Below are 24,343 nucleotides of genomic sequence, written 5' to 3' on the forward strand. Positions count from 1 at the left end.
GTGTATTTTGTGAAAGTTTGGCAAAGGAGGACAATAGATTGCAGCTTAGACAAGCACTTGCCATGAAAATAGCGATTAAGTAGAGACAGGCTTGTAACGTCTCTTCTGTGGGAAAGAGGTTGTAGGGAAGAAAAAAGGGCTTCAATTATTACTGTTTTTTGGGGTAATTGTGCCAAGTCTGGGGGTAATTGCGTCAACTAGCTAAAAGTGCTCTTTTGGCAATCACGCATATAGATATGACTTTTTTTTAGTTGGCAGAAATACCCCCGGATTTGGCACAATTACCCCAAAGTATGTTATGTTTTGAAAAATACTGTTGCTCTTTTCTCATTTGAAAAATATTAATTTCACTTTGATGTGACTGTTTTCTCCTTGATTTTATTCATTTATCAACATTTAAATTTACTTGGACTTTATCAATAAAAGTGAAAGTCTGTGTGAGAAAACATTTCTCAACCTATATACTCAACGAATTTTTGATTTACAAACTTGAAATTTGGTATATAGAGTATTCAGACATGTGGAAAATTTTTTAATTGGTTTTCACCCAGAAAAAGGGCTGCTAAGGAGTCAAAATTGAAAAATTGGTATATGGAGATGATCAAATTTTTATCTGTTTTCACCTGTTTCACGACTGCGCATATGCAGTCGTGAAACATGACAGATTACTTATGTTAAGTATAAGTCTTTTTGAAATTACTTTTTAAAGATCATGTTAAGCTGGGCTAATAGTTATCGTACTTGACTCACTGTCTTTAGGTTTTGGTTTCGATCTCAGCTCGAGTATTTTCTTAGTTACAAAAGTGAACTGTTTAAAAAAAATATAATACATGCACATGTCTTAGTTACTTTGTTTTTTTACTTCATTTTTTTTCTTTTTAAAGGAATTTAAAGTTACGTTTAATACCTGGTATTTCTGTTTATAATAAATAAGAAATCTGCATGAATTAGAAGATAATATTTATGCATATTTTACGACTGGGCAACGCCGGGCAGTCTGCTAGTGCATAAATATTATTTAAATTAAATTATTGTTTTTATCTTTATGTTGTTGTCTTTTATTTTTACTATTTTGAAGTGATGAAAAAATAGATATCAAAATATTTAAAAGATAATTTACTTTGTTTCATGAAATTTGATATTTCTACGTAGGATGGATATTGAATGTAAATTCATTCTTGGAAAAGAAAAATGTAGTTCCAAGTAAAAAAGAATGGCAGCATAAATCCGGTTAGAGAAGCTTTGAATTAATCCAGTCATGATCAGCAGAAACAGTGATGTTCTCGTTTTTACATGGAAAGATATTACTGATGAATTTTAGTCATCTGTACTATTTAGATTCTTCAGACTACTGTTCTCATCTTAAATGTCATTTCCACAAAGAACCTGTGGCATAGTAATTCAATTGTAAAAGTGATATTCTCCTGAAGGTTGATGGTTCAATTCTCACGGTGGGCAACCATATTGTTACAAGCTGTTTTTTTTTTTTATAGGAGTCACCACTTAGCAAAGCTTGAAAGCCACCCAGTAAAGGTTAATGAGTGTCTGGTCACTGAGACAACAGCATATTAATAGTTAGTGGTGGAAATGAATTATTTGAGGGGAGGGTCTCCATAAAAACTTGTTTACATTGGACTTGAAGACGGCCATATTGTAGTCAGCTGCAAAGCAGGCCAGCAGAAGAGAGTTCCACAGGTGGGCAGTTCTAGGAAAGAAGCTTTAGATTTCGGATGTTGGCGGTTACATCGACCAAAATGTTGTGGAAATGACACTCAAAATGCGAACAGTAATCTGAAGAGTCCAAATAATACAAATAACTAATCCTCATCTCAAAAATTCAGAAACGTAAAATTCAATCATTTTATAAAGCTGCTCTGGCATCTGATTGGCTCTTTCTTATCACACATGGTTATAAATAGAATCGCCCAAATTTATGGCATCATATCTTTACATTATGCCAAAAATATTGCGTTTCAATCTAATTCAATCTGTTCTTCTCCAATTGTTACGGTGATGATTTTGACATGTTACGATTGCATGATTATTGATTACTTCTATTGTTAACAATATGCAGCATTGGGTCGGTATCACCAGTCGTTAATAAATTTGTTCACAACTTTTGGATACAGTGATGACTCATGACTGTAAGTAGTCACACACTTTTGCCTTTCTTGACTCTACTATCACATCAACTAGGCAAACAGCGGCTGCGATTAGAAGGTGAATAAGATCAATATGGTCCGCGTTCTTCCATCTTAGCTGATCTCTGTGGTCCCGATGGGAAATACATGTGAACACGAAGGGACGTATCTATCAATTGATGGTGAGAACCATCCTTCTCTATGGCTGTGAGACGTGGCCTATGAGTGTGGCAGATTTGCACAAACAGGAAATTTTTGACAACGACTGTCTTTGCAACATTCTGATACGCCACCATTCTACTTTTTTCCCCCCTTTTTATTAAGCCATGGTCATAAAATGATTAGCAATAGACAGAGCCTTCTAAGTTAATTAGGGAATACATAAAACTTCAAGTCTATTGCCAAGGTCGCTGGAAAAATGATAGGATCCTTCTACCGCTCCAGAAGATATCTCATTGCTAATGCAATTCTCTATTTATGTAAAAAGCAAAGTACGTCCAAGGATGAAGTACTGTTACCACATCTGGGCAGGAGCTGCTAAAAACACTCTATCCTGCCTTGACAGAGTACAAAATAGGCTTCGTGGCTTAGTGAGGGATGCCCTTTTCTCTCCCACAGGAGAGACGTTGCGAGCCTGTCTTTGTTTTATTGTTACGTCCATGGCAGGTGCTCGTCTGAGCTCCAATTCCTAGTCCCCCCCCTCGCCAATCTTTCACGAAAAACACCCGTCTAGTTGAAACCACTGTCAAAAATTTTCCCCACTCTTTATCTGTGCCAAAACCAAAACGTAGATTCCATGAACAAAGCTTCTTTCTTAGAAGTGTATGCCTGTGGAATTCTGTTCCGTCTGCCTGTTTCCCACCTGACTACAACTTGGATGCCTTCAAGTCCAACATAAACAAATTCCTGATGAACCACCCCCTCAAGTAAGATACTTTATCAAATCTCAACATTAACATACTGTACACGCAATAACCCTTATCCCCAAGTGGCTTCTGGGCCTTGATAAGTGGTGACCACCTTGTAAAAAAAAACAAAAAAAACTTAGGAGCATCATGATAATTAGCTAATGCAGAACTTTGAAAATGTGACAGTGATACATGTTCATTCACACAATTGTGAGGCAGCACGTTGAGGACTGTAGAACTCAAGTTCAAGTAGTTACATACTACCTACACTTATATATCTATTTTTTTTCATTTGAATTGCAGAAATTCAAATACTTTAATTAAAGTTGTTTTTTTTTTGTAAAATCTATTTGAAAATAAATACAGTATATAAGAAGGATGTAAGAGATAGTTGAACTATGATTTATAGAAATGAATAAACCTTTTAAATGCTTATTACACACATTTCTCTTGATTGATTTTTTGTGTATATTGATGTGAAATTTCCACTACTTATGTATACCCATTAACCCTTATCCTCAAGTGACCTCCGGGCCTTGATAAGTGGTGACTCCTTTGTAAAAAAAAAAAAAAAAAAAAAAAAAAAAAAACTACACTTATATATCTATTTTTTTTCATTTGAATTACAGAAATTCAAATACTTTAATTAAAGTTGTTTTTTTGTAAAATCTATTTGAAAATAAATATAGTATATAAAAAGGATGTAAAAAAATCTAAACTATGATTTATAGAAATGAATAAACAAAGCTTTTAAATGGTCATTACACATATTTCTCTCTTGATCAATTATTTGTGTATATTGATGTTAAATCTTGATGGCGTATCTTCATTTTCTCTTCCTATCAATGCCGATGTTCCTCAGGGCTCTATTCTAGGTCCAATTTTTTTTTACTTCACCCGAAACAAGGCGTACTGTCACTAAAATATGAATAATATGGCACAATCATGCGAACACACCAAAGTTAAACAACGCAGAGATTGGCCAGTACCAAATGGGTGACCATTTAGGAAGGCGAGGCACTGTATGTACCGCGAGATAAAATACCAAGTTGGAAACTGGCGCAATCTATTCTTCTCTCGAGGGTAGATGGGCCTCTCTTAAGCCATGGTAGGCAATCCGTCTAGGATGGCGTCACGATAAAAAATAGCCTTGATAGCCCTAGCTAAGCATCAAGTATTCAGCAACGGACAAGATTTGAATTAAACTACAAACTCGTGTGGTGAGTTCGATCTTGGCTGGAGCTGCATGTTACTTTTTTTTTTAAGACATGAAGGGGCTACTGTTAATTAGGGGCAAGATTTAAGTAGAGAATTGTGCAGGAAGATTCTTGTTTACATTACATTTAAATTTCTACACGCTGGTACAGTCGAGGAAAACGGGGAGTAGAAAAGGAATTCCAAAGGCAAGAAGTTTGAAGAAAGAAATTATTAAAGAAAGTTTGGAAGCATTTGAAGACATTTAAAATTAAAAGCTGAGATTTTGCTGCTTCTTAGGTTTATCAGGGATATTTACGTTAAGGGGACACAAGTACAGCAAGTTCATTGGAGCACATTCTGTTGAAATACTTTTTCTTGATCTGAAATGGATGTATACATCAAATCTGTTGCCAAGATTATTCAAAAATGGATCATTTTACTGCTTTAGTAGGTATCTCATTGCCAATACAATCGCCTGTCTGTATAAGAGCCAAGTACATCCTAAAATGGAGTACTGTTGCTACATCTGGGCAGGAGCTGTTAGGTGCACCTTAGCTTGCCTTGATAGAGTTCAAAACTGGCTTCAAATTATAGTAGGTGATGCCCTTTTTTCCCTGCAACCTCTTTCCTACAGAAGAGATGTTGCAAGCCTGTCTCTGCTCTATCATTATTTTCATGGCAAGTGCTCATCTGAACTTCAATCTATGCCCCCCCCCCTTGCCAGACTTTCTTAAAAATCACTATTTCACCCACTCTCTATCTGTGCCTAAATCTAAATGCAGATTCCATAAACAAAGCTTCTTTCCTAAAATTGCCTGCTTGTGGAACACTGTTCCACTGGTCTGCTTCTTGGCCAATTACAATATGATAGCTTTCAAGTCGAATGTAAACAAGTTCTTGTTGAGCCGTCCCCTTATATAATCCAAATTCTATCCAATCTATATATCATGATTACTAACCTACCAAATTACAGGCCCTGTCGGTGGGGCATTAGAATATGCCGACTGTCCCCCTCCAGAGGGTAAAAGTCTCTCAATGGGGGTCCTGGATATGACCTTAAACTATATCCAGTGGTGAGGCCCTAGCTTGCGGGCTTTGGGGAGTGTGGAGCCACCCTTTAATTACCATTGCTCCCAGGTCCACTCTGACCCGGAGTGGTAGTACCTGTTAGGGTTCCAACTATGGGTTAAATAGAAACCGACTTGAAAACAACAAATATATTCTATTAAAAATTTTTTCTTCAAAATCTTTGGATTTGGCATTAAATAACCCGAAAAGGGTTGATATGCTGTAAAACAAAAACAACCAACCAACCAACCAACTTACATTTATTAACCCTTATCCTCAAGTGGCCTTTGGGCCTTGATAAGTGGTGATTCCTTTGTAAAAACAAAAACAAAAATAAAAAAGATAAATGATCTTCCAAAGAATATTATTCAGAAAATGAACATTTCTACTGATGACTGCATCGTATATTTATAGTATTGCTTCTAGCGCATCTTTCTTGAATCAGTTGAAATATGCAATTAATCTGAAAGTTGATCTAGATTCTATTATGGATTGGAGTAAGAAATGGATTGTTTTGTTTAATCCTGTTAAAATTCAACTACTGTTCTTCAATTGTAGGTGTGTCCCTTTTCTTTCTGAGATTCTTATGAATTGCTCTGCTCTGCTCTCAATGAGAAATTGACTCTAAAACTTCTAAGTCTTTCTTTCTCATCAAATCTTTCTTGGAGTCCATATATATATATATATATATTTTTACACAGGCATCACCACATTATCAAGGCCAAGAGGCCACTCGAGGATAAGGGTTAAAGAGTGTACAGTAGAAATTGGACAATATAGTAATCATTAGTAATGGAAATTCGGTAAATTTGTTAACTTATATGGAACGGCTCATCAAGAACTTGTTTACGTTAGACTTGCTGACTACAATATGGTTGTCTTCCGGAAAGCAGGAAAACGGAAGACAATTCCACAGGCGTGCAGTTCTAAGAAAGAAGCTTTGTTCATGGAATTTACATTTAGGTTTAGGCACAGATAAAGAGTGGGGGGAATTATTGATAGTGTTTTCAGCTAGACGAGTGTTTCTTGTGAAAGTTTGGCGAGGGGGGACCATAGACTGAAGCTCAGTCAAACACTTTCCATGAAAATAACGAAATCCATTGCTCTCTCTGCTTTTTGTAAAATTAGTTCTCTCTATCGCTCTAAACACTTTTTCACACCCAAGGCTATTCTCTATCTCTACAAATTATCAGACCATATATGGAATATTCTTGTCATATTTGGGCTGGTGAATCTGTGTCCCTTTCGAAGGTTCTTGATAAATTTCAGAAACATGTCTGTAATTTGATTCACCCCACGTTTTCTTCTACATCGCAACCAGACGTGATGTTGCTAGTCTCTGTCTTTTCTACAAATACTATTATGGCATGGTATTATGGTTTTCCTCAAAATTTCTTGCTCTATTCCCTGCTTCCTTTGTTCCAGCTCGTTTGACTCTTTGATCTAATGGTCTTCATCAATTCATTGTTTTAATACCTCATCGTAATACAGCTTTCTATTCCAATAGCTTCTTTCCAAGGACTACAAGGTTCTGGAACTCTCTTCCTGCTCACTGTTTTCCTCCTATGTACAGCCTTGGTCTTTTCAAGATTAAGCTCAATAGGCATCACCTGTCTTTGCAATAATCAACTTTCGTTCCTCTTAGCGCTTTACATTAAATGGCTCCATGCCTTGTCAAGCGATTTTCCAAAAAAATGTCTGTTGAATTCTTAATTTCAATTTTTAATTAATAAATACTTATGCAAAAAACTTGTAATTCAAATAAAATATTTATTACTCTTAAAGCAAAATATTTGAACTTTGTGATTTTTGTTATTTCCAAAAAAAAAATTAAGATAATACTTGAAGCAAATTGTACAATAGTTGAAAAACATGCTATGCATAAATCTACCACCTATAGCAATGGCCAACGACTCTTTATCTGAGAGTACATCTTTCAAACTCCTTGGCCTAACGTTCACAGGAAACATGAGGAAACAAGAAAAATTACATTGAAGGCATTGCCAGGGCCGCTGCAAGAAAGGTGGGCTCTCTCTACTGTGCTAGAAAACTACTAACACCCGAAAGTATCCTGTACCTCTATAAGGCCACCATTCGCCCATGTATGGAGTATTGCTGTCACATCTGGGCTGGTGCATCTGCTACTAGTCTCTCGCTCCTTGACAAGGTTCAAAAGAGAGTCGCAAACCTGATAGGCCCTGAACTGGCATCTAAGCTTCAGCCTCTGTCCCATCGACGAAATGTTGCATCTCTCTGCCTTTTCTACAAGTATTTTAGTGGTGAATGCTCTGACGAACTGCAATCACTTGTTCCCCCACGACGTGAGCACCCTCGACAAACCCGACAGGCTGCTAAATCCCACCCCCACACTGTAGAGATCCCTAGATGTAAAAGATCTTTTTACTCCAATAGTTTCTTCCCCAGAACCGCTAGACTCTGGAATTCTATTCCAGGTCCCTGCTTCCCCAACAGTACTGACGTGCAGAAGTTCAAGTGTAACGTGAACCGACACCTTTCTGCCCAAATCCCTACATAGTACCCCAGTAGTTGTTGCCCCTGATAGTAGCCCCCTACACCAAAGTGGCAATTTGCCTTGTTTGGGGTGAAAATGTAATTAAAAAAAAAAAAAAAAATCTGCAAGAACTCAGAAATTCAGATGCAATGAATTAAAAAACGAGAAATGTTAAATTTGTTTTTAAGTTGAAAAAAAAAAAAAATGAAAATCATCATCATCATCAACATCATCATCATCAGCATTGCACGACGTGTGTTAGAGAAAAAAAAAGTCTCTAACTGAACAAGTCCTGCACTATCCACCAAACTCCTTCCTGTCCTGTTGTTACTATATTGTATCCCTTGACTTGTTTTATATGTACTGAAACATTTCAATGAAAAAAAAAACATTAAATGAACCACTCACACAAAACAAGGCACAGTGCCACTTGGATGTAAAGGGCTACAATTTGGGACAAAATTTGCAAGGATACTGTGTAGGGAGTTGAGCAGCAAAATTTCTGTTCACATTACACTTGAACTTCAGCATGTCAGTACAATCAAGGAAGCAGGGATCTGGGAGGGAATTCCAAAGTCTAGCAGCTTAAGGGAAGAAACTATTTGAGTAGAAAACTTTACGGCATCTAGGAATCTCTAAAGTGTAGGCGTGGGATTAGTCGAGGTTATTTATGTTGAGGAAGCACAAGGACTTGGAATTCATTGGAGATTTATTTATATAGTCTATTTAAAAAAAAAATTAAATAGGTTGATAATGTTAATTTGTTTATAAAAAAAATTCCAAAAGTATTTTGTCAACTAATAGCGAACTAATGCAAATGACCTTGTTTTAAAGGAGAAATAAATCTTTAGTTGGATCACTATTTTCAGTCGGTTAAAAGAGTCATTTTGGAACATCACATCTTCCATTGAGTATAAAAAGCGTTATACACTTGTGTGATTATTTTTGTTGTTATAATCCAGGATGTTTACAAACGTCTGCAGCTGATCCTTCCACCATTGTACAGGGTGACCCAAGAAAAACGGACCCCCAACTCTAATGAGGCCCCGTTTCTTAGTATTTTGTCCGAATGAAATGAACCTTTGGTCATAACTAGTTTATTATATTCAAAACATCACATCAAAACACAAGGGTCTTTGGCCTTTTTTTCTCCGTTCTACAGCATATGTTCTAGATGGCCTCCATTTAGCTTTTGTTTTTTTGGGGGTCACCCTGTAATTGTGAAATTCAGTCTGATTATAAAACCCATGGACATTAAAAGTTTTTAAAACAGAAAAAAAACTATGCACGCCTGTAAGAAAGAGTGAAACCTACAGACAAATAGATATACAGATAAATTGCCGCCTTATGCTTAACTGCATTGTATGCAATACACTTCATGGTAGCAAGTGACATTTCTTGTCCACTTGCTTTGCTTGTCAGCCAGGAAAAAGATTGAGTCTCCCTCCTCCCACCATTTACATGCTTTCCTCATCCTATCAGTTTCCTCCTTTTTTTTCACTAAAAATGTTAACTCATTAATCAATCAAGCACTAGTCCATCACTTTCTATTCTGACTGACAGCATGGATTTAGGCAAGCCCATTCTACTGCGAATATCCTAACTGTCATCTCTGAAGCATATAACATGCTCTGGATAGGGCAGGGGAAGCTGGACTTGTAACTCTTGATATATCAAAAGCCTTTCGTAATGTCTGGCATGAAAGAGTTCTCATGAAAATGAAAGTGTATGGTATTATTGAATGGATAGTTAATATAATCAGATCCTTTTTAGATGAGAGAAAAACCTATGTTGTCCTCGGATCGATGTACAGCTTGATATTAATGTGAGTGTTCCTCAGTAGTTGATCCTTGAACCTTTATTATTCCTCATATTCACAAACGACCTATATTTGCTGCCGATAACATGCTCTGTAACAGATGTAAATGACGGGGAAAAATCGAATATACACACATTCAAGATTGGGACCTTAGGAAATGACATCCAGTGTGTAGTGAAATGGAGCCATAAATGGATGGTAAGATTTAATGCTAAAAGACTAAGCTCTGTGCTCTGACAAATTTGTAGCACATGTGTTCCATCGATGTTAATACCCCAGACTAATCCGACAAACAGAAAAATCTTACCCCATTTGCTATTGAAAGCTTCTTAGTCTAATTGTTCTTCCCTCGAACTGCTAAACTATAGAATTTCCTTTTTCTTTTCTGGACCATATAGAAATTAAAATGTAATGCAAACAAATATCTTGCTGTTCAACTTCTCTTGTAAGCATGGTCCATAGAGTAGGCCCTTGCATCTAAATTGAAATAAGTCTTATTTGGAGTGAATCATAGTAAAAGGAAAAACATTTTTAGGTTACCATTCAAACCTCTACATCTAGACCTCCCAACCCTTGTTAACTAACAATGTAAAAAAATATAACTAGAAAGATCGACTTGTGTAATCGATGCACATTGTTCCTCATGTTTTATGTTTGCAAAAATCTATGCACACCTCACACAAGTTTTGATGGTGATTCGAAAATTAAAAAAAAAAAACCCTCTGTGACTAAATATTTAGAAATTTAAAAAGAATCGAAATCAATATTGGTATTGAAATCAGAAAAGATATTGGAATCGTTCATCATTAATACTTATGTCGAGGAGGCACAGATGCAGTAAGTTTATCGGAGCACATTCTGTGAAAGTAGTTGTAAAACAAGCGTAGAGATGGTGATGAGACAGAGGTTGGAGCTTGGTGAACAGTGCATGAACTATTAAATTAGAAATTGTCTTTTGCATCCTGTCCAAGAGGGAGGAACTCGTGCAGCAGCCCAGATGTGCTAACAATACTTCATGTCTTGTGCAAATAGTTGCAACAGGTGTAAGAAGTTTTCTAGTCAGGTAGGAGGAACCACTTTCTTTGCAGCAGACTTGGCAGTGTCAGTGAGCTTTATGCATGTTTCTTTATGTTTGTTAAGTGTCCTGTTGGAGATGATTCTTTGGTGAATATTTTTATTTTATGGCAAATTTAAAAAAAAAAATTTTCTTTTTTAATAATCTCTTGGATACTACCAGAAACTTTTGGTAAAAGAAAGGTTGATATTAAAAACTGTAAAAATATCCTTTTGAATAAAAATAATTATAAATGCTTTATGGGGAATATCAGTATTGTATTGCTGTGAAAGTTTTTTGGTATAATAATGTTGACAGTCTTGTAACATACGCAAAAAACTTGCTGGATGAATAAGTTGTGCCTTGTATAATTTTTTAGCTTCTGTTTTTGCATTGTTTTTGCATTGTACTATATGTTAACCATCAGAATGTAGAGACGTGTAATGCTTAGCTGCTGCTGATGACAGGGATGATGACATTTACAGAATTAAAGGTAGATATTAAAGTATATTGAGAAGGTACAAAATCTCTCTACTATTATATAAAAAGAACTTTGTGTGTGTGTTCATTCCCTATGGACTCAAAAACGGTTAGGTCGATTTTTATGAAATTTTACATGAAGGTACTTTATGTGCCTGTCAGCGTTCTTAGATAGATTTTGTATTGGAATATCTCTGATAAGTATCGATAATCAAAATAATCCAATGAAAGAAAGAACAGGCGATTTTGACCAAAGTTAACATCTTACACAGCCTAACATCACAAGTGCATGTGAGGAGCTTTATTACTACACAAGCTCAAAAGGATCAACATGTGAAATCAACAGTAGGTTCTTTACTCTAACAGAGGTGCGTTCAAAATGAATTTTTCTGTTTAGAGCACAATTGAAAAATGTTACTTTACTTTTGCAGTTTAAACTTTAATTCAATTTTTTTATATATAAAAATGTAATTCTTGGTTCGTTCAAAGTCGATAGAATCATATTTCTACATTACCAATTTAATTGAAATTTTCAGAAAATTTATCTGTAAAGTCAAGGAATGTTTGCATGTTATTAAAATAAATTAAGATCGTTAAGATCGCAAATTATAAAATTATATTAAATAAAATAAAAATATTTTTCGTAACTGCGAGACTGTCCACCATTTCATTTCTGGTAGAAATGAGCCTTTCACGTGCACCACACGTTGACGACTTTCGAATTACAACATTTAATTATCTAATTAAAAGATGGGTAATAAAAAAAAAAATCCCTATTTTAAAATCGTATATATATATTTTTTTGTACAATAACCTTACAATTGAATAAAAAAAACATATCATAAAACTTTAATTAAACTTGGAAATACGATTTAAAAAAATAGCGCGGATCGATAAGTGCGCTAGCACCATTTGTTTATCTTAATTTTTTATTTTTAAAAGCTTTTCTGGCGAAGCCTACCTAAAATAAATTTGTCTAATTCTTAATTTCTTATGTTATGGGGGGGGGGGGGGGGGGAGAAGGTAAATATGAAGAATTACTCCACCCTCGAAAATTCCTTTAAAATTACCACTCTTATAGGTTTTCGGGGTCGCTGAAAACGAAAATAACGTTTATAATTGAGGCAAACGAAGTTTCCAAGATATGAAGAAATGTTAGTTTAAAAAAATGAAGAATCACTTTTCCATAGTAATTTAACGTTAAATGATCACCCACTTTGTGGTCACGATTTTTTTTTGGGGGGGGGCTTTCTTTCTACCCTTGGAAAATCCTTTAAAATGACCTGTTTAAATTGGTTGGAGGGGCAGGGGGTGTTTTGGCGGCCGCAGCTTCCCCCCCCCCATCCCCGAAAAATGCCCCTCTCTCAGGTGGCCAGAAAGTGGGTGCTCATTCTAAGTTAAATTTACATTGAAAAGTGATCACCCATTTTTCGAAAAAGTAATTTCTTTATATCATGAAAACTTTCTTTTTGCAACGGAAACGGTTTGCAGATTTCTTTTTTACACTGAAATCTACAATAAAATATTTCGTTATATACGAACATGAGACGGGCCTTAAAGTAAAATAATACTGGATTTTTGGGGCAGATTTGCCGTTTAGTTGTATAATATCTTCAAACCAGGTAATCACTAAAAGGGACTCTTAAAAGTCGTCACCTGTATCGAGCAAAAGTTTAAAACCACTGATTATATGTCAGCCTACGTCATAATAACATATATTGAGTGAGTTCCCAACAGCTCATTTTCCCAAAATTTCCCCAAACTTAACATGTTCGATACAGTCTGCCGGCATTTGTATTTTTGCAAATATACCGATAAACACTGGATGTTTTTGAACCGATTAAACATTATACATTACATAAAAACACTACAAACTTATCCAGTTAGGTAGAACATTTACTTTTCTTGCCTTTGATAACATTTAATTGTCATATATTTATTTTTTGACGACTTCTTTGTATCTGTGTTTAGTAATACAAACCCTTTTCATTTAATGTAACGTTTAGTCGGCTCGAAAAACAGTGTTTATCGGTGTATTTGAAAGATACAAATGGTGGCGGACACTGTTGATTACGTTAAGTTTGAGAAAGTGAGTTAAAACTAAAAAACTATACAAAATACTGTCACAAACCCACTCATTATGTCAGCCTATGTCATGGTAACATATATTTGGTGGGTTTTTGACACTGTATCGTATAGTTTTTAGTTTTCAACTTACTTTCCCAAACTTAACATATTCAACAGAGTCTGCAACCATTTCTGTTTTTGCAGCCGATTAAACATTTTACATTACATAAAAACACTAAACAATTATCCAGTTAGGTAGAAACGTAACTTACCTTACTTTTGCTTTCATTTATTTGTTTTTGGACAACTTTTTCGAATCTGTGTACAGTAACCCCCCTCCCCCATCACTCAAATATTAATTACTAACTCACATTTTTGTATGCAGAAAAAAAACAAAAAAAACATTTAGTGTTTCAACATTTTTGCTACGTTCAGCTTTATCCACTGATTGTTGGTCGAGCTCAAGCCATGATTGACGGTAATCCCGAGGATCAGGATCCAATTCTGCAAGAGTACCATTTTTTTCATTTTTGTCTTTTTTTTTTACTTTTTGGAGTGGATTGCTGTACTAAGAATATAAGAAACATGCATTTTCTCTTTTTATTAGAATTTTCCATTACACCAAATTGAGCCACAGCAACGCATGGCAGGGTACAGCTAGTTATATATAAAAACTTTTATAAAACAGCAGTAGGTTCTCTACAGTACAGTGTAGACTCAGGTTGACAAGAAAGTTCTTGCAGTTTTTAACTTTTAAATTCAGATGAGCATATCTCGGCTCAAACAAAACTTTATTGACTGAAATAAGCGTCATCAGAAGCAACATAACTTTGCCAATGCAAAACAAGTAATGTAAAAATCTTGCGTTCTGGTGGTGATGAAGTCACTGAAAGCTTCTTTGATATCGCTTAGGCTTTTCTTATGCAGAAAGTTTTCGAGATGCTTGAAGTAGTTGGTAGGTGAGAGGTCTGGAGAGTATGGCAAATGAGACAGAATTTTGCAGCCCAATTTGTTCAACTTTAGCAGGGTCAGTTTAGCAATGTGCGGTCGGGCATTGTTAGGGAGGAGAATTGAACCTTTTCTATTGACTAATGCTGGGTGTTGTCAAAGTTTCTGATGCATTTCACAAGTCACAACCCAGTCGGGAAACGGCTTGTTCTTGTTGCGTAATAAAAGGGAAGATGACACGTCTGGTTTTTGTTCAATTTGTGAAGCACCCATTTATCAAGATTTTTGTCTTTCCAATTTCTCTTAAGTGGTTGGAAATCGTTATATGCATTATGTCTAATTCAGAGGCAAGTTCTCAAACAGCTGTGTGTGGATTGGCTTTGACTAAGGTTCTTAATTGATCAATGTCAACATCTGATAGCCGACCACCCTACTCATCACCTTGAAGACTCATTGACACCACAAAATTTCTTAAACCACCATTGTGCTGTGTGTTCAGTTGTGGTTCCTAGGCCAAACACTTTGTTGATATCGCATGCTGTTTCAGCAGCTTTTTAACCTAGAATTGAAATAAAAAACTTGTGTGAGTTTGCTATTTTCCATCTTGTATTCAATGTTCTGAAAAGAAGACATGATTGTATTAAAACGATTGTAATTTAAACGATTAGATAGAGCAAAAACCGCTTTTTAAAATGATATATATAAAAAGAAGATATTATAACAAAAACTTATTTGAAATCAAAATTAAGAATTCTGCAAGAACCTTCTTGTCAACCTAATACAATGTATTGTGGACTAAATCACTGCGAGATGCATGTAAAGCTACCGCCTGGCGCACCACGATTATTCTCCAACTAAAACAGGCAAATTTTGTGGCAATTTGATTGAAAAATGGGCAATTTCACTAATTTCGATGACAATAACAATATGAGTGTGTGAAACATTCATTGATCAAAGTAAGGTCTCCTTGCTAGTCTATCATAAGTAGATGATAGGAGGTGAAGATGTATAAAGAAAATATATTATGAACAGGTAAAAGTTAGAATAAAGAAATGTATTAGTAGAATGTAGAAAATATGAGAAATTAGTAAATATATTATACGAATGTAGAAATGAACTATGTGAATATATCAAAAGTAAATGTAGTATGAGTATGTACAAGGAGCAAGCAATGTAGTACGAGAAGCAAGCAATGTAGTATGAGAATGTACGAAAAGCAAGCAATGTAGTACGAGAATATACGAGAAGCAAGCAATGTGGTACAAGAATATATGAAAAGCAAGCAATGCAATACGAGAATGTACGAAAAGCAAGCAATGTAGTACAAGAATGTACGAAAAGCAAGCAATGTAGTACAAGAATGTAGAAATCTATTATGGGAATTTTACATTTTTTGGTAAGGAAAGAAAAAATATTTGACATTTTCTGAAATTTTAAGTGTATCACTTCGAGACTATTTAGCTGAATAATACTCACTCAGAATTAGTTGTGGGTTTTACACCATAAACTCCAGGTGGCACTTGGACCTGGAGCATCAAGTCATTGTGATGTTCTTCAAAATACATCTAAAAACACCAGTTTCATCCTGCAGGTATGTTTCGTTTGTTTCTCAACTGCACCCCACGTATGAAAGACAACTTCTTATCAAAGACAGAACTTGGACGTTTACATCAGTCTATTATTGGTTCTTCGTTTTCATTCATATTCCAAATACATCATTATGCAGCTTGTGGATGTTTCCAAAATACATTTTGGTATCTTCGTTTTTTGAAAATTTAAAACCGTATTTGTTAGTTGATTGGCTGATTTTATTCAAACACAAATTCACTCTGTTCTCTTTTTGTGGTGCATATGTTTTCATTTATTGCATACTAAAAAATCATCTGGGTACAGTGTGCGATTCCAGAATGAGAATTTTTGCAATATTATTTATTTTAATAAACGTCTTTCAGATTTCTAGTCTGATCATCCTTCGTTTTTGTAAAGTAAGAGAAGGATGATGAATTGTAGGCTGGCAACTCAGACAAATTATTTTCAAAATTGTAATCGGGTTTCAGGACCAAAAGAAGGATTACTTACCAGTTCCGAGTTGAGTAGAATTCATTCATTATTCCGAAACATTAATCCCAAATCAGTTTCAATGAAATAATTTAGTAAACAATCAGTGTCCAGAAAACATTAATTATGAACAATCCTTTTGGCTAGGATTAAATTGTAGTATCTGTTCTGATTACTTTCATCTTTTCTGTCCTCATTCTAGACTGAGTTATTTTTATTTTTGTTCTAATCAACCATGCCCCCTTTATGGGGGAGCTTGATTTTCCTACATATTAAAAATCTGATTTTGTGTCTAATTGTGCCCTTGTGGCAAGTAAAGAGGAACATTAATTAAAAGTCATCAGAAATTTGGATTCAAACAAATGTAATGATGAGAAAACTATTTAGAAACCATTTTTCTGAATTGTTAAGATGAGGAGTTATTATTTGGATTATTTCGATTATTTCGACTACTGTTCTCATCTTTGGTTTTTTAGAAAAAGCGTGAACTCGAATTAGTAGAAAACAAAATATTTTTCTTGTAGATTTCGGTGTGCTGAATAAAAAAAAAAAAACTAGAAAAAAAATATGGTTACAAAAAAGAAAACAACAAAAACAAAAAAAACTTGTACTTACACCTAACAATTATACGGTTAAAAAATCTTTTCGTGAAAAAAAACCCAAAAATCTTTCTGTTGATAAATATTTTGCAAAAAAAAAAAAAAAATTAAATACTAAAATAAATAAACATATTTTCATTTTTCAGGGTAGATTTTTTTTTATTATTTTTGATTTTTTTTCATTGGTATTTTTTTTTCATTAGTCTGCGTCTGTTACAATGCTCAGCTGACACTGATGATTGCTGGTCTCGCCCAATCCATGCTTGATGGGAATTCATGAGAATTCGGATAAATTATGCAAGAGTACCAAACCAAGATAAGAACAGTAGTCTAAACAATCCAAATCTTATATATAAAAGGTTATGTGTCTGTCTGTCTGTCTCCACTTTTTCAAACTCTATCTCCTCCGAAAGTAAAAGATGTAGAGCGGAGCGCGCCTCAAATGATTGGATTTTTTATAGACCATTCTTTTATGGGTCTTTAGCTGGTTAAAATAGTTTGTAAGGGGTCTAAAGTAGGTCAGAATTGAAAAAAATCGTTGTATATTTTGTACATTCGTCTTAGTTTATTTTTAATATTTAATTGGTTCATATGGGTGTCACCTTGGCACAGTGGTAATGTTACCAGATTTGAATGCTACAGTTTCGGTTTCAATACTAGCTAATGGCACCCAAATGCTTTCTTTTTTAATTTTGAATTCATGATTCTATAATAATATATATGAAATCTGGACAAATTAAAATATTGTATTTAAGCTTATTTAAAACCCATACAAAGCTCCCCACCCCACTAGTAATATGTATTCAGAAAACAGTTATCACCATCAGTACTTAAAAATGTGAGTGATAAGTATTTTTCTCTCAACATTATCATCCAAATCCATTATGTGTGTGTGTGTGTGTGTGTGTGTGCGAGTGCTTTTGTTAGTGTCTTTTATAGCTTTTTAAACAATTCTTTTATTCCTTTCATTTTGTTTTCCAGTGGCTTTTTGGACTGCTTACAACCAAAGCAGAAATCCATTTAGTGGACAGCACCAAACCCCATCACTAACGGCAGACTATACCAAAAAACTATCATCCACAGAAAGAATGCGACTTTACCGTGCCCGACTACGGCAGGATCCTGAACTGTATGCCCAGTACAAAGCAAGAGAATGTCAACGGAAGAGGATAGTTCGGGCTCGCAGCCGGGAGAAAAAGAAACGTGCCATACTAGAGAAATTTGGTAATAAGGTTGCAAAATTAAACTTTCAGAGATTTACAGAGAGAAACTGCGCCCAAGATTATTGTGAAAATCAAATTGGGCCAGTTGAGGCCTTTGCTTCAACTGGTCAGGAATTTAGACAGAGTGATAACTTTACGAATAATGATTTTCTCCAACCAAAGAATTCTTTACTTGTTCCAGCAGATACCTCTCAGATCGAAGAAAAATTATTCCCGTTCTCTGTAACCTAACATCTTAACTGATGAATGTTGTCAATAATGGCAGAGAATATTTCTCGCATGAACTTATTTACAGATTGTGATTTGTTATCTGTATCTTGCTTCTGTTTGTAACATTTTGGTCTTTGTACACCCCAGCCTTATCGAGGTGTTTTTTTTTTCACCATTGACAACCTGAGAATTTCAAATTAGACTATTATTTAATCTGCAGTGAGCGTGAAGATCGTGAGTTCAGTCCCTCATAAAAAATATGTTCTTTTAAAACAATTTCTACGTTCTAATAAGACAATCTCATAATTCTTTTTCTAACTACTCATAACACGTTTTCTCATATAAAAATTATCTACATATTGGGTTGACCAAAAAGTTTTTTTTTTTTTTAAAGTCATCATTCCCACCTATGCAAGATTGTTGTATATTTCCATGCGTTAAATCTTGTATTTGGTGGTGCAAGTATGTTGATGTCAGTATGTAATAAGCCTTCAAACAGATAAGTTTTTACATTCTTGCTTGTATGGCGATACTTGAAAAAAATGGATGATCGAGCCGATCACTACTGACATCTAATTTGCTTTTTTACTACAAAAAGAAAAAAAGAGCTACAGGAACTTGAATAATACAGAACAGGTGTGCTAGAAATGGTTTATTTGATTCTAAAAAGGAAATAAAGTGCAATAAATACATTGTATAAACTCATGGTGGATATTTAGCAGGTAACCCCAGGAAGAGAGCCATTCGATGGGTTGTACACAAACACAGATAAATTCCATATAAGAAGTGCAAAACTTTCCACTATTATCTATTGGAAATGAATAATTTGACCCAGAATATGTCAGAAGATATCGGTCAAAGGATTCAAGACAATGAACAATGGGAAATATTAAACATTCCAGGGTGAAAGAATGTTTATATAAATCGACACAAACAAAAAGCGAGCAGTCAGTCACAGAGCGAGGACAAGCTGACACATTTTCTTCCCTGCCAAACATCCACACTCCTGCCATGCACCTTCACTGACGTCAACACCTGTCATAAAAAAATCCAAAACTGTTGTCAGTTTAAATAAAAAAAAATGTTATTTATAGACCAGCTGTGTTGTGTTCACTGTCAGTGTGTATACATTGTAGACCAATGAGAAAAGTAGATTTTGCAATTATATACACTGAAAAGCACATTTGAACAACTGGCTGCAGTGAATATATAAAACTCAGTTTATTGATGTTTCAGTTCCTCTAAAAAACAATTTTTTGTTCAACCTAATACATCTGTAAATACTCATAATGCCTTCTCCAGTTTCTATTAAAACATCTATTACTTTTTGTAATATATACTTGTAAAGAAAAATAAATGAATTGACTGATAAACTACATTTGAATAACTGGATTATAACAGATTATAAGAGTCAGTCAATCACTGCAGATAAAATAAGTGTTCACATTGAAAATTCCAGAAGGCAAGAAAAAGCATCTGAAGAAGGCTGAAATGTAGAGTTGTTAAAAGATTCTAAACATGAAAAATATGATAAGGTTTTAAAATAGTTTGTTAATTATAATTTTACCAAACATTGATGGCATCCATCTTTGTTTTACTTTTATTTACCTTAAATCTCAGAAAGCAAACTAGATACAAGGTGTTGTGAAGTTTGAACACATTGGATTATTCAATATTTGTTTTCATTTAATAATGCAAAAAAAAAAAACATTGGATTATTCAATATTTTTTTTCATTTAATCATGCAAAAAAACACATTGGATTATTCAATATTTTTTTCATTTAATCATGCAAAAAAAAAACACATTGGATTATTCAATATTTTTTTCATTTAATCATGCAAAAAAAAAAACACATTGGATTATTCAATATTTTTTTTCATTTAATCATGCAAAAAAAAAAACACATTGGATTATTCAATATTTTTTTCATTTAATCATGCAAAAAAAAACACATTGGATTATTCAATATTTTTTTTCATTTAATCATGCAAAAAAAAAACCCACATTGGATTATTCAATATTTTTTTTCATTTAATCATGCAAAAAAAAAAAAACATTAGATTATTCAATATTTTTTTCATTTAATCATGCAAAAAAAAAAAAAAACATTGGATTATTCAATATTTTTTTCATTTAATCATGCAAAAAAAAACACATTGGATTATTCAATATTTTTTTCATTTAATCATGCAAAAAAAACATTGGATTATTCAATATTTTTTTCATTTAATCATGCAAAAAAAAACATTGGATTATTCAATATTTTTTTCATTTAATCATGCAAAACAAAAAAAACACATTGGATTATTCAATATTTTTTTCATTTAATCATGCAAAAAAAACATTGGATTATTCAATATTTTTTTCATTTAATCATGCAAAACAAAAAAAACACATTGGATTATTCAATATTTTTTTCATTTAATCATGCAAAAAAAACATTGGATTATTCAATATTTTTTTCATTTAATCATGCAAAACAAAAAAAAAACATTGGATTATTCAATATTTTTTTCATTTAATCATGCAAAAAAAAACCATTGGATTATTCAATATTTTTTTCATTTAATCATGCAAAAAAAAACATTGGATTATTCAATATTTTTTTCATTTAATCATGCAAAAAAAAATACAATTCTTTTAACTTATTACAAAAGTAAGCAATTGGCTGATTGACATTTTCTCTAATTGGTTTTTGTAATCATTTTGAATGCACTTATAGTTTATCAGATCTTTGTCTTTTGATTTTTTTTTCTTGAATATAGTATCAGAGAAAATGTTCTGAAGAAAAATCACAGATTCAATACAATTGACTTAAATTTGTCAAAATGAATTTATTGCCGTAAGTTAATGAAAATTTTGCAAAATGCATCAACATGTTTTGTAAATGATAGAAATCATATTAAAGATGTTATTTGAATAAAAACTTACCTGTGTTCAAACATTACAGTAAACCTATATAATTGTTATTAATGCAAGCTGTAATGCCAGCAACTTGGGTTCAATTCATTGTATTAAGATGTTGTGATGTTCATGTGCTTGCTAATAGATTGTTCCCAAAGTTATCTGGTTTATAAGTGAAATAATGGTTAGTGTGTTGTCATAACAAATCAATCAATTAATGAAAACTGGCATTTTCTTGTAGCATATCAGCATAGAAAAAATGAAACAAATCAGAACATAAGTAAATTAAGATCAGCATGCAAGTATCAGGTTGGAAAGTTTTTTTTTGTCATGGAACGGTCGCAATCTCTCTATGGATGATCTTTTTTTATAGCGCCGCAGCTATTCAAAGTTTTTGTGCACACACTCTTTCTTCAAGCTGCGAGTCTACGTGTTTGTGAGTGCATACTTATTTTTATGCATGGGTATATGAGCATATATATATGTGCATGTGTGTGTATATGTGTATATATAAATATATAATGTAATATATAGAATTATATATATATATATATAAATATATAATGTATGTATATATAATGTATGTATATATATATAATGTACTGTATGTATGTATATATATATATATAATGTAATATATATATATTTATATACATTACATATATATATATTATATATATATATACATACATTATGTTATATATATATATATATACATACATACATTACGTTATATATATATATATATACATTACATTATATATATATATATATATATATATATATATATATATATATATATTAGTAGAATATTTAATAATTGACTGAAGAGAGGCAATTATTTGAAGAGAAGTAAAACTGAGATGTTAAAATCATCCAAAAAGGAGAAGCTGCATACATTGTCCATTAACTCATCTGTAAGTAGAAGATGAGTTGGTAGAATGTGTGTGTACATATATATATATATATATATATATATATATATATATATGTGTTGATGTATGTGTCTGTGTATGTATACATGTGGGTATATATTTATTTGTGTGTATATATAGATAATATTTTATTGATTACACTAGACATTTTATGTCTATTTAATCTGTTGATCATTCAAGTCAATATTTTAGCAAATTTATTAAATAAAATTGTTTTACAAAAACAAAACATGTCTTCATCTTTCCATTAAATTTTGGTTTTCTTTCAGAGGAATTTTAAAACGTCATCTGATCAAATATGGAATACACACTTGTGCCTCCTTAGCATACATACTCTTGACTAACCTGTCAAGCAGTAAAATCCCACCCCTTTACTGTTGAGATCCATAGATGTTTTCATCTTGTGTCTTATTTGCTTAGTGTTTCACATGATGTAACTTCCAACCTTCTTCCGGTGTTTCTTATCCAATTCAAGAATCTGTGTGGAGTTTTTATAAAGTATTAGTTGAAATTCAATTGTAAGTGACATTAATCTGAAGGCTGAAGGTTCAATCCTCAGTGCGGGTTATACTAAGAGATCACAATTGCGAAATAAAACTTTTACCTAGTCATGGCTGACTGAACAAGAACATGCTAACAGCATGGATTAAATAAAGGGTTCTGTTTGAAATTCTATGTGCATTCCTGAGTTTGACAAAATAAATTGAGGAAGATCAGAGGTTCCAATGGCTGAAATGTATGTAAATAAAACAGAAGATGAGAACAGTAGTTTGAATAATTCAAATCATTAACTTTTATCTAAAAAAGGCAGTAACGTAATTTTTGTTTGTTTGCATATTAAATGTTTTTGATAGTTGGAGGAAGGGCAAATTCGGATGGTGAGAACAAGGTGGGGTGAAGTGATGGAGAGAGAGGGGATAATAGGAGTAGCAGCAGCAACTAAAAAGGAGAGTAGAAAGATGACATAAATAAAGATGAAAAGAAAAACTTAAAAATTACATAATATTCTAAACCTGATAATATGGAGTTCAGGAGTGGGAGCAGACGTATACAGGTTAACATTTAGTGCTGAGTAGACTGGAATTACATATATAGGATGTCTTAAAAGTCATGATAAAATCACTTCAAAACTGATTCTGATAATCCAATCAGTTAATGTTTATTTCTTGGTTTACAGTAAGAGAAGGTTCTTCTGTAGTTGCTGTTTGTTGTTGTTGTTGTTGTTGTTGTTGAGCATCGTTCATGATGATGATTTTTGTTGGCATTCATTTGCCTAGTATCTTTCTATTTAGAATTCTTTCTAGAAGGATATCAAGTACTTACAGGAAGGACCACGTGGAGGTTGTCAACATCACTAAGTGAATGTATTTCTGTGGAAAAAACTGGAATCGAACTTGGCACACTCAGATTGTCAGTCCGTGTTGTTAACCACTTAGCCATCGTCATCTCCCTGTTGTTGTGTTTGAACCCGATTCATTCGTTTCATATGAATCAGATGATTACCGTTGGTATTCGTTTCCCTGATATCTTTCTAATTAGAATTATTTCTAGGAAGACATAAGGTACTTTTATGGGACAAAACATAAACAGCAATTCTTCCTCCTTTTTCAGAAATATCACTCATTGAATGTGAGAACTAAAGGACAAAATGAGGAGTTTATTATAAACAACCTTGAAATTGCTGATTGATTACAGTGAGTACAGTGGATTAGAGTGAAGTAAAATGTTACAGAAGATTTTTTTTGTTTTGAAAGTCAAAGTTCTCAGAAATCAAGGGACCCGTTTTTGGGGCTATATTTGAGTGTTGCATTGTGGTCGGACTCCCATGCTCAGGTCAAGCAACTGACCTCTGACTTCCTTCGGAAACTGTGGCTCGTGATGTCTAGTCATCCGGGAGACCTCCACATTAATTCTCAACGCCTCTATGTAGAATTCTGCTGAAAGCAAAAAGCAAAGCTTGCATGCGCCGAAAGAAAGCCAGACAATCAGGGTTTTCTATCCACTAAAAATTAATTTCACAAAAATTACAGATCTTTTTTACATATATACAATGTTCAGTTACTAACACATTTTAAGTTCACAAATCTCTCTCTTTCGTCACTGGATTACTAGTCAGGATTGGGGAGAGGCAGAGAGGGGGGTTGTCAGGCATCAGGAGCTGGTTCTTCCAGACCCAAATTGCGTGTGTACAGTTCAGCAATAGTCTAGAGTTTTGCAA

General features: G+C 33.6%; 1 protein-coding gene across 1 annotated transcript in view; it reads left to right on the forward strand.

Annotated features, from left to right (window-relative positions):
- Window positions 1–18,677, forward strand: part of LOC145288087 (uncharacterized) — an 82,141-nt gene extending 63,464 nt beyond the window's left edge. The window contains exon 8 of the mRNA XM_080136142.1: window positions 17,833–18,677. Coding sequence (XP_079992268.1) covers window positions 17,833–18,305 — 473 coding nt within the window. The 3' untranslated portion in view covers window positions 18,306–18,677. The remainder of the gene's footprint in view (window positions 1–17,832) is intronic.
- Window positions 18,678–24,343: the final 5,666 nt, after the last annotated feature.

Source organism: Euprymna scolopes, chromosome 11 (genome assembly GCF_053919585.1).
Source record: "Euprymna scolopes isolate OS-2025 chromosome 11, ASM5391958v1, whole genome shotgun sequence".
Lineage (NCBI taxonomy): Eukaryota > Metazoa > Mollusca > Cephalopoda > Sepiida > Sepiolidae > Euprymna > Euprymna scolopes.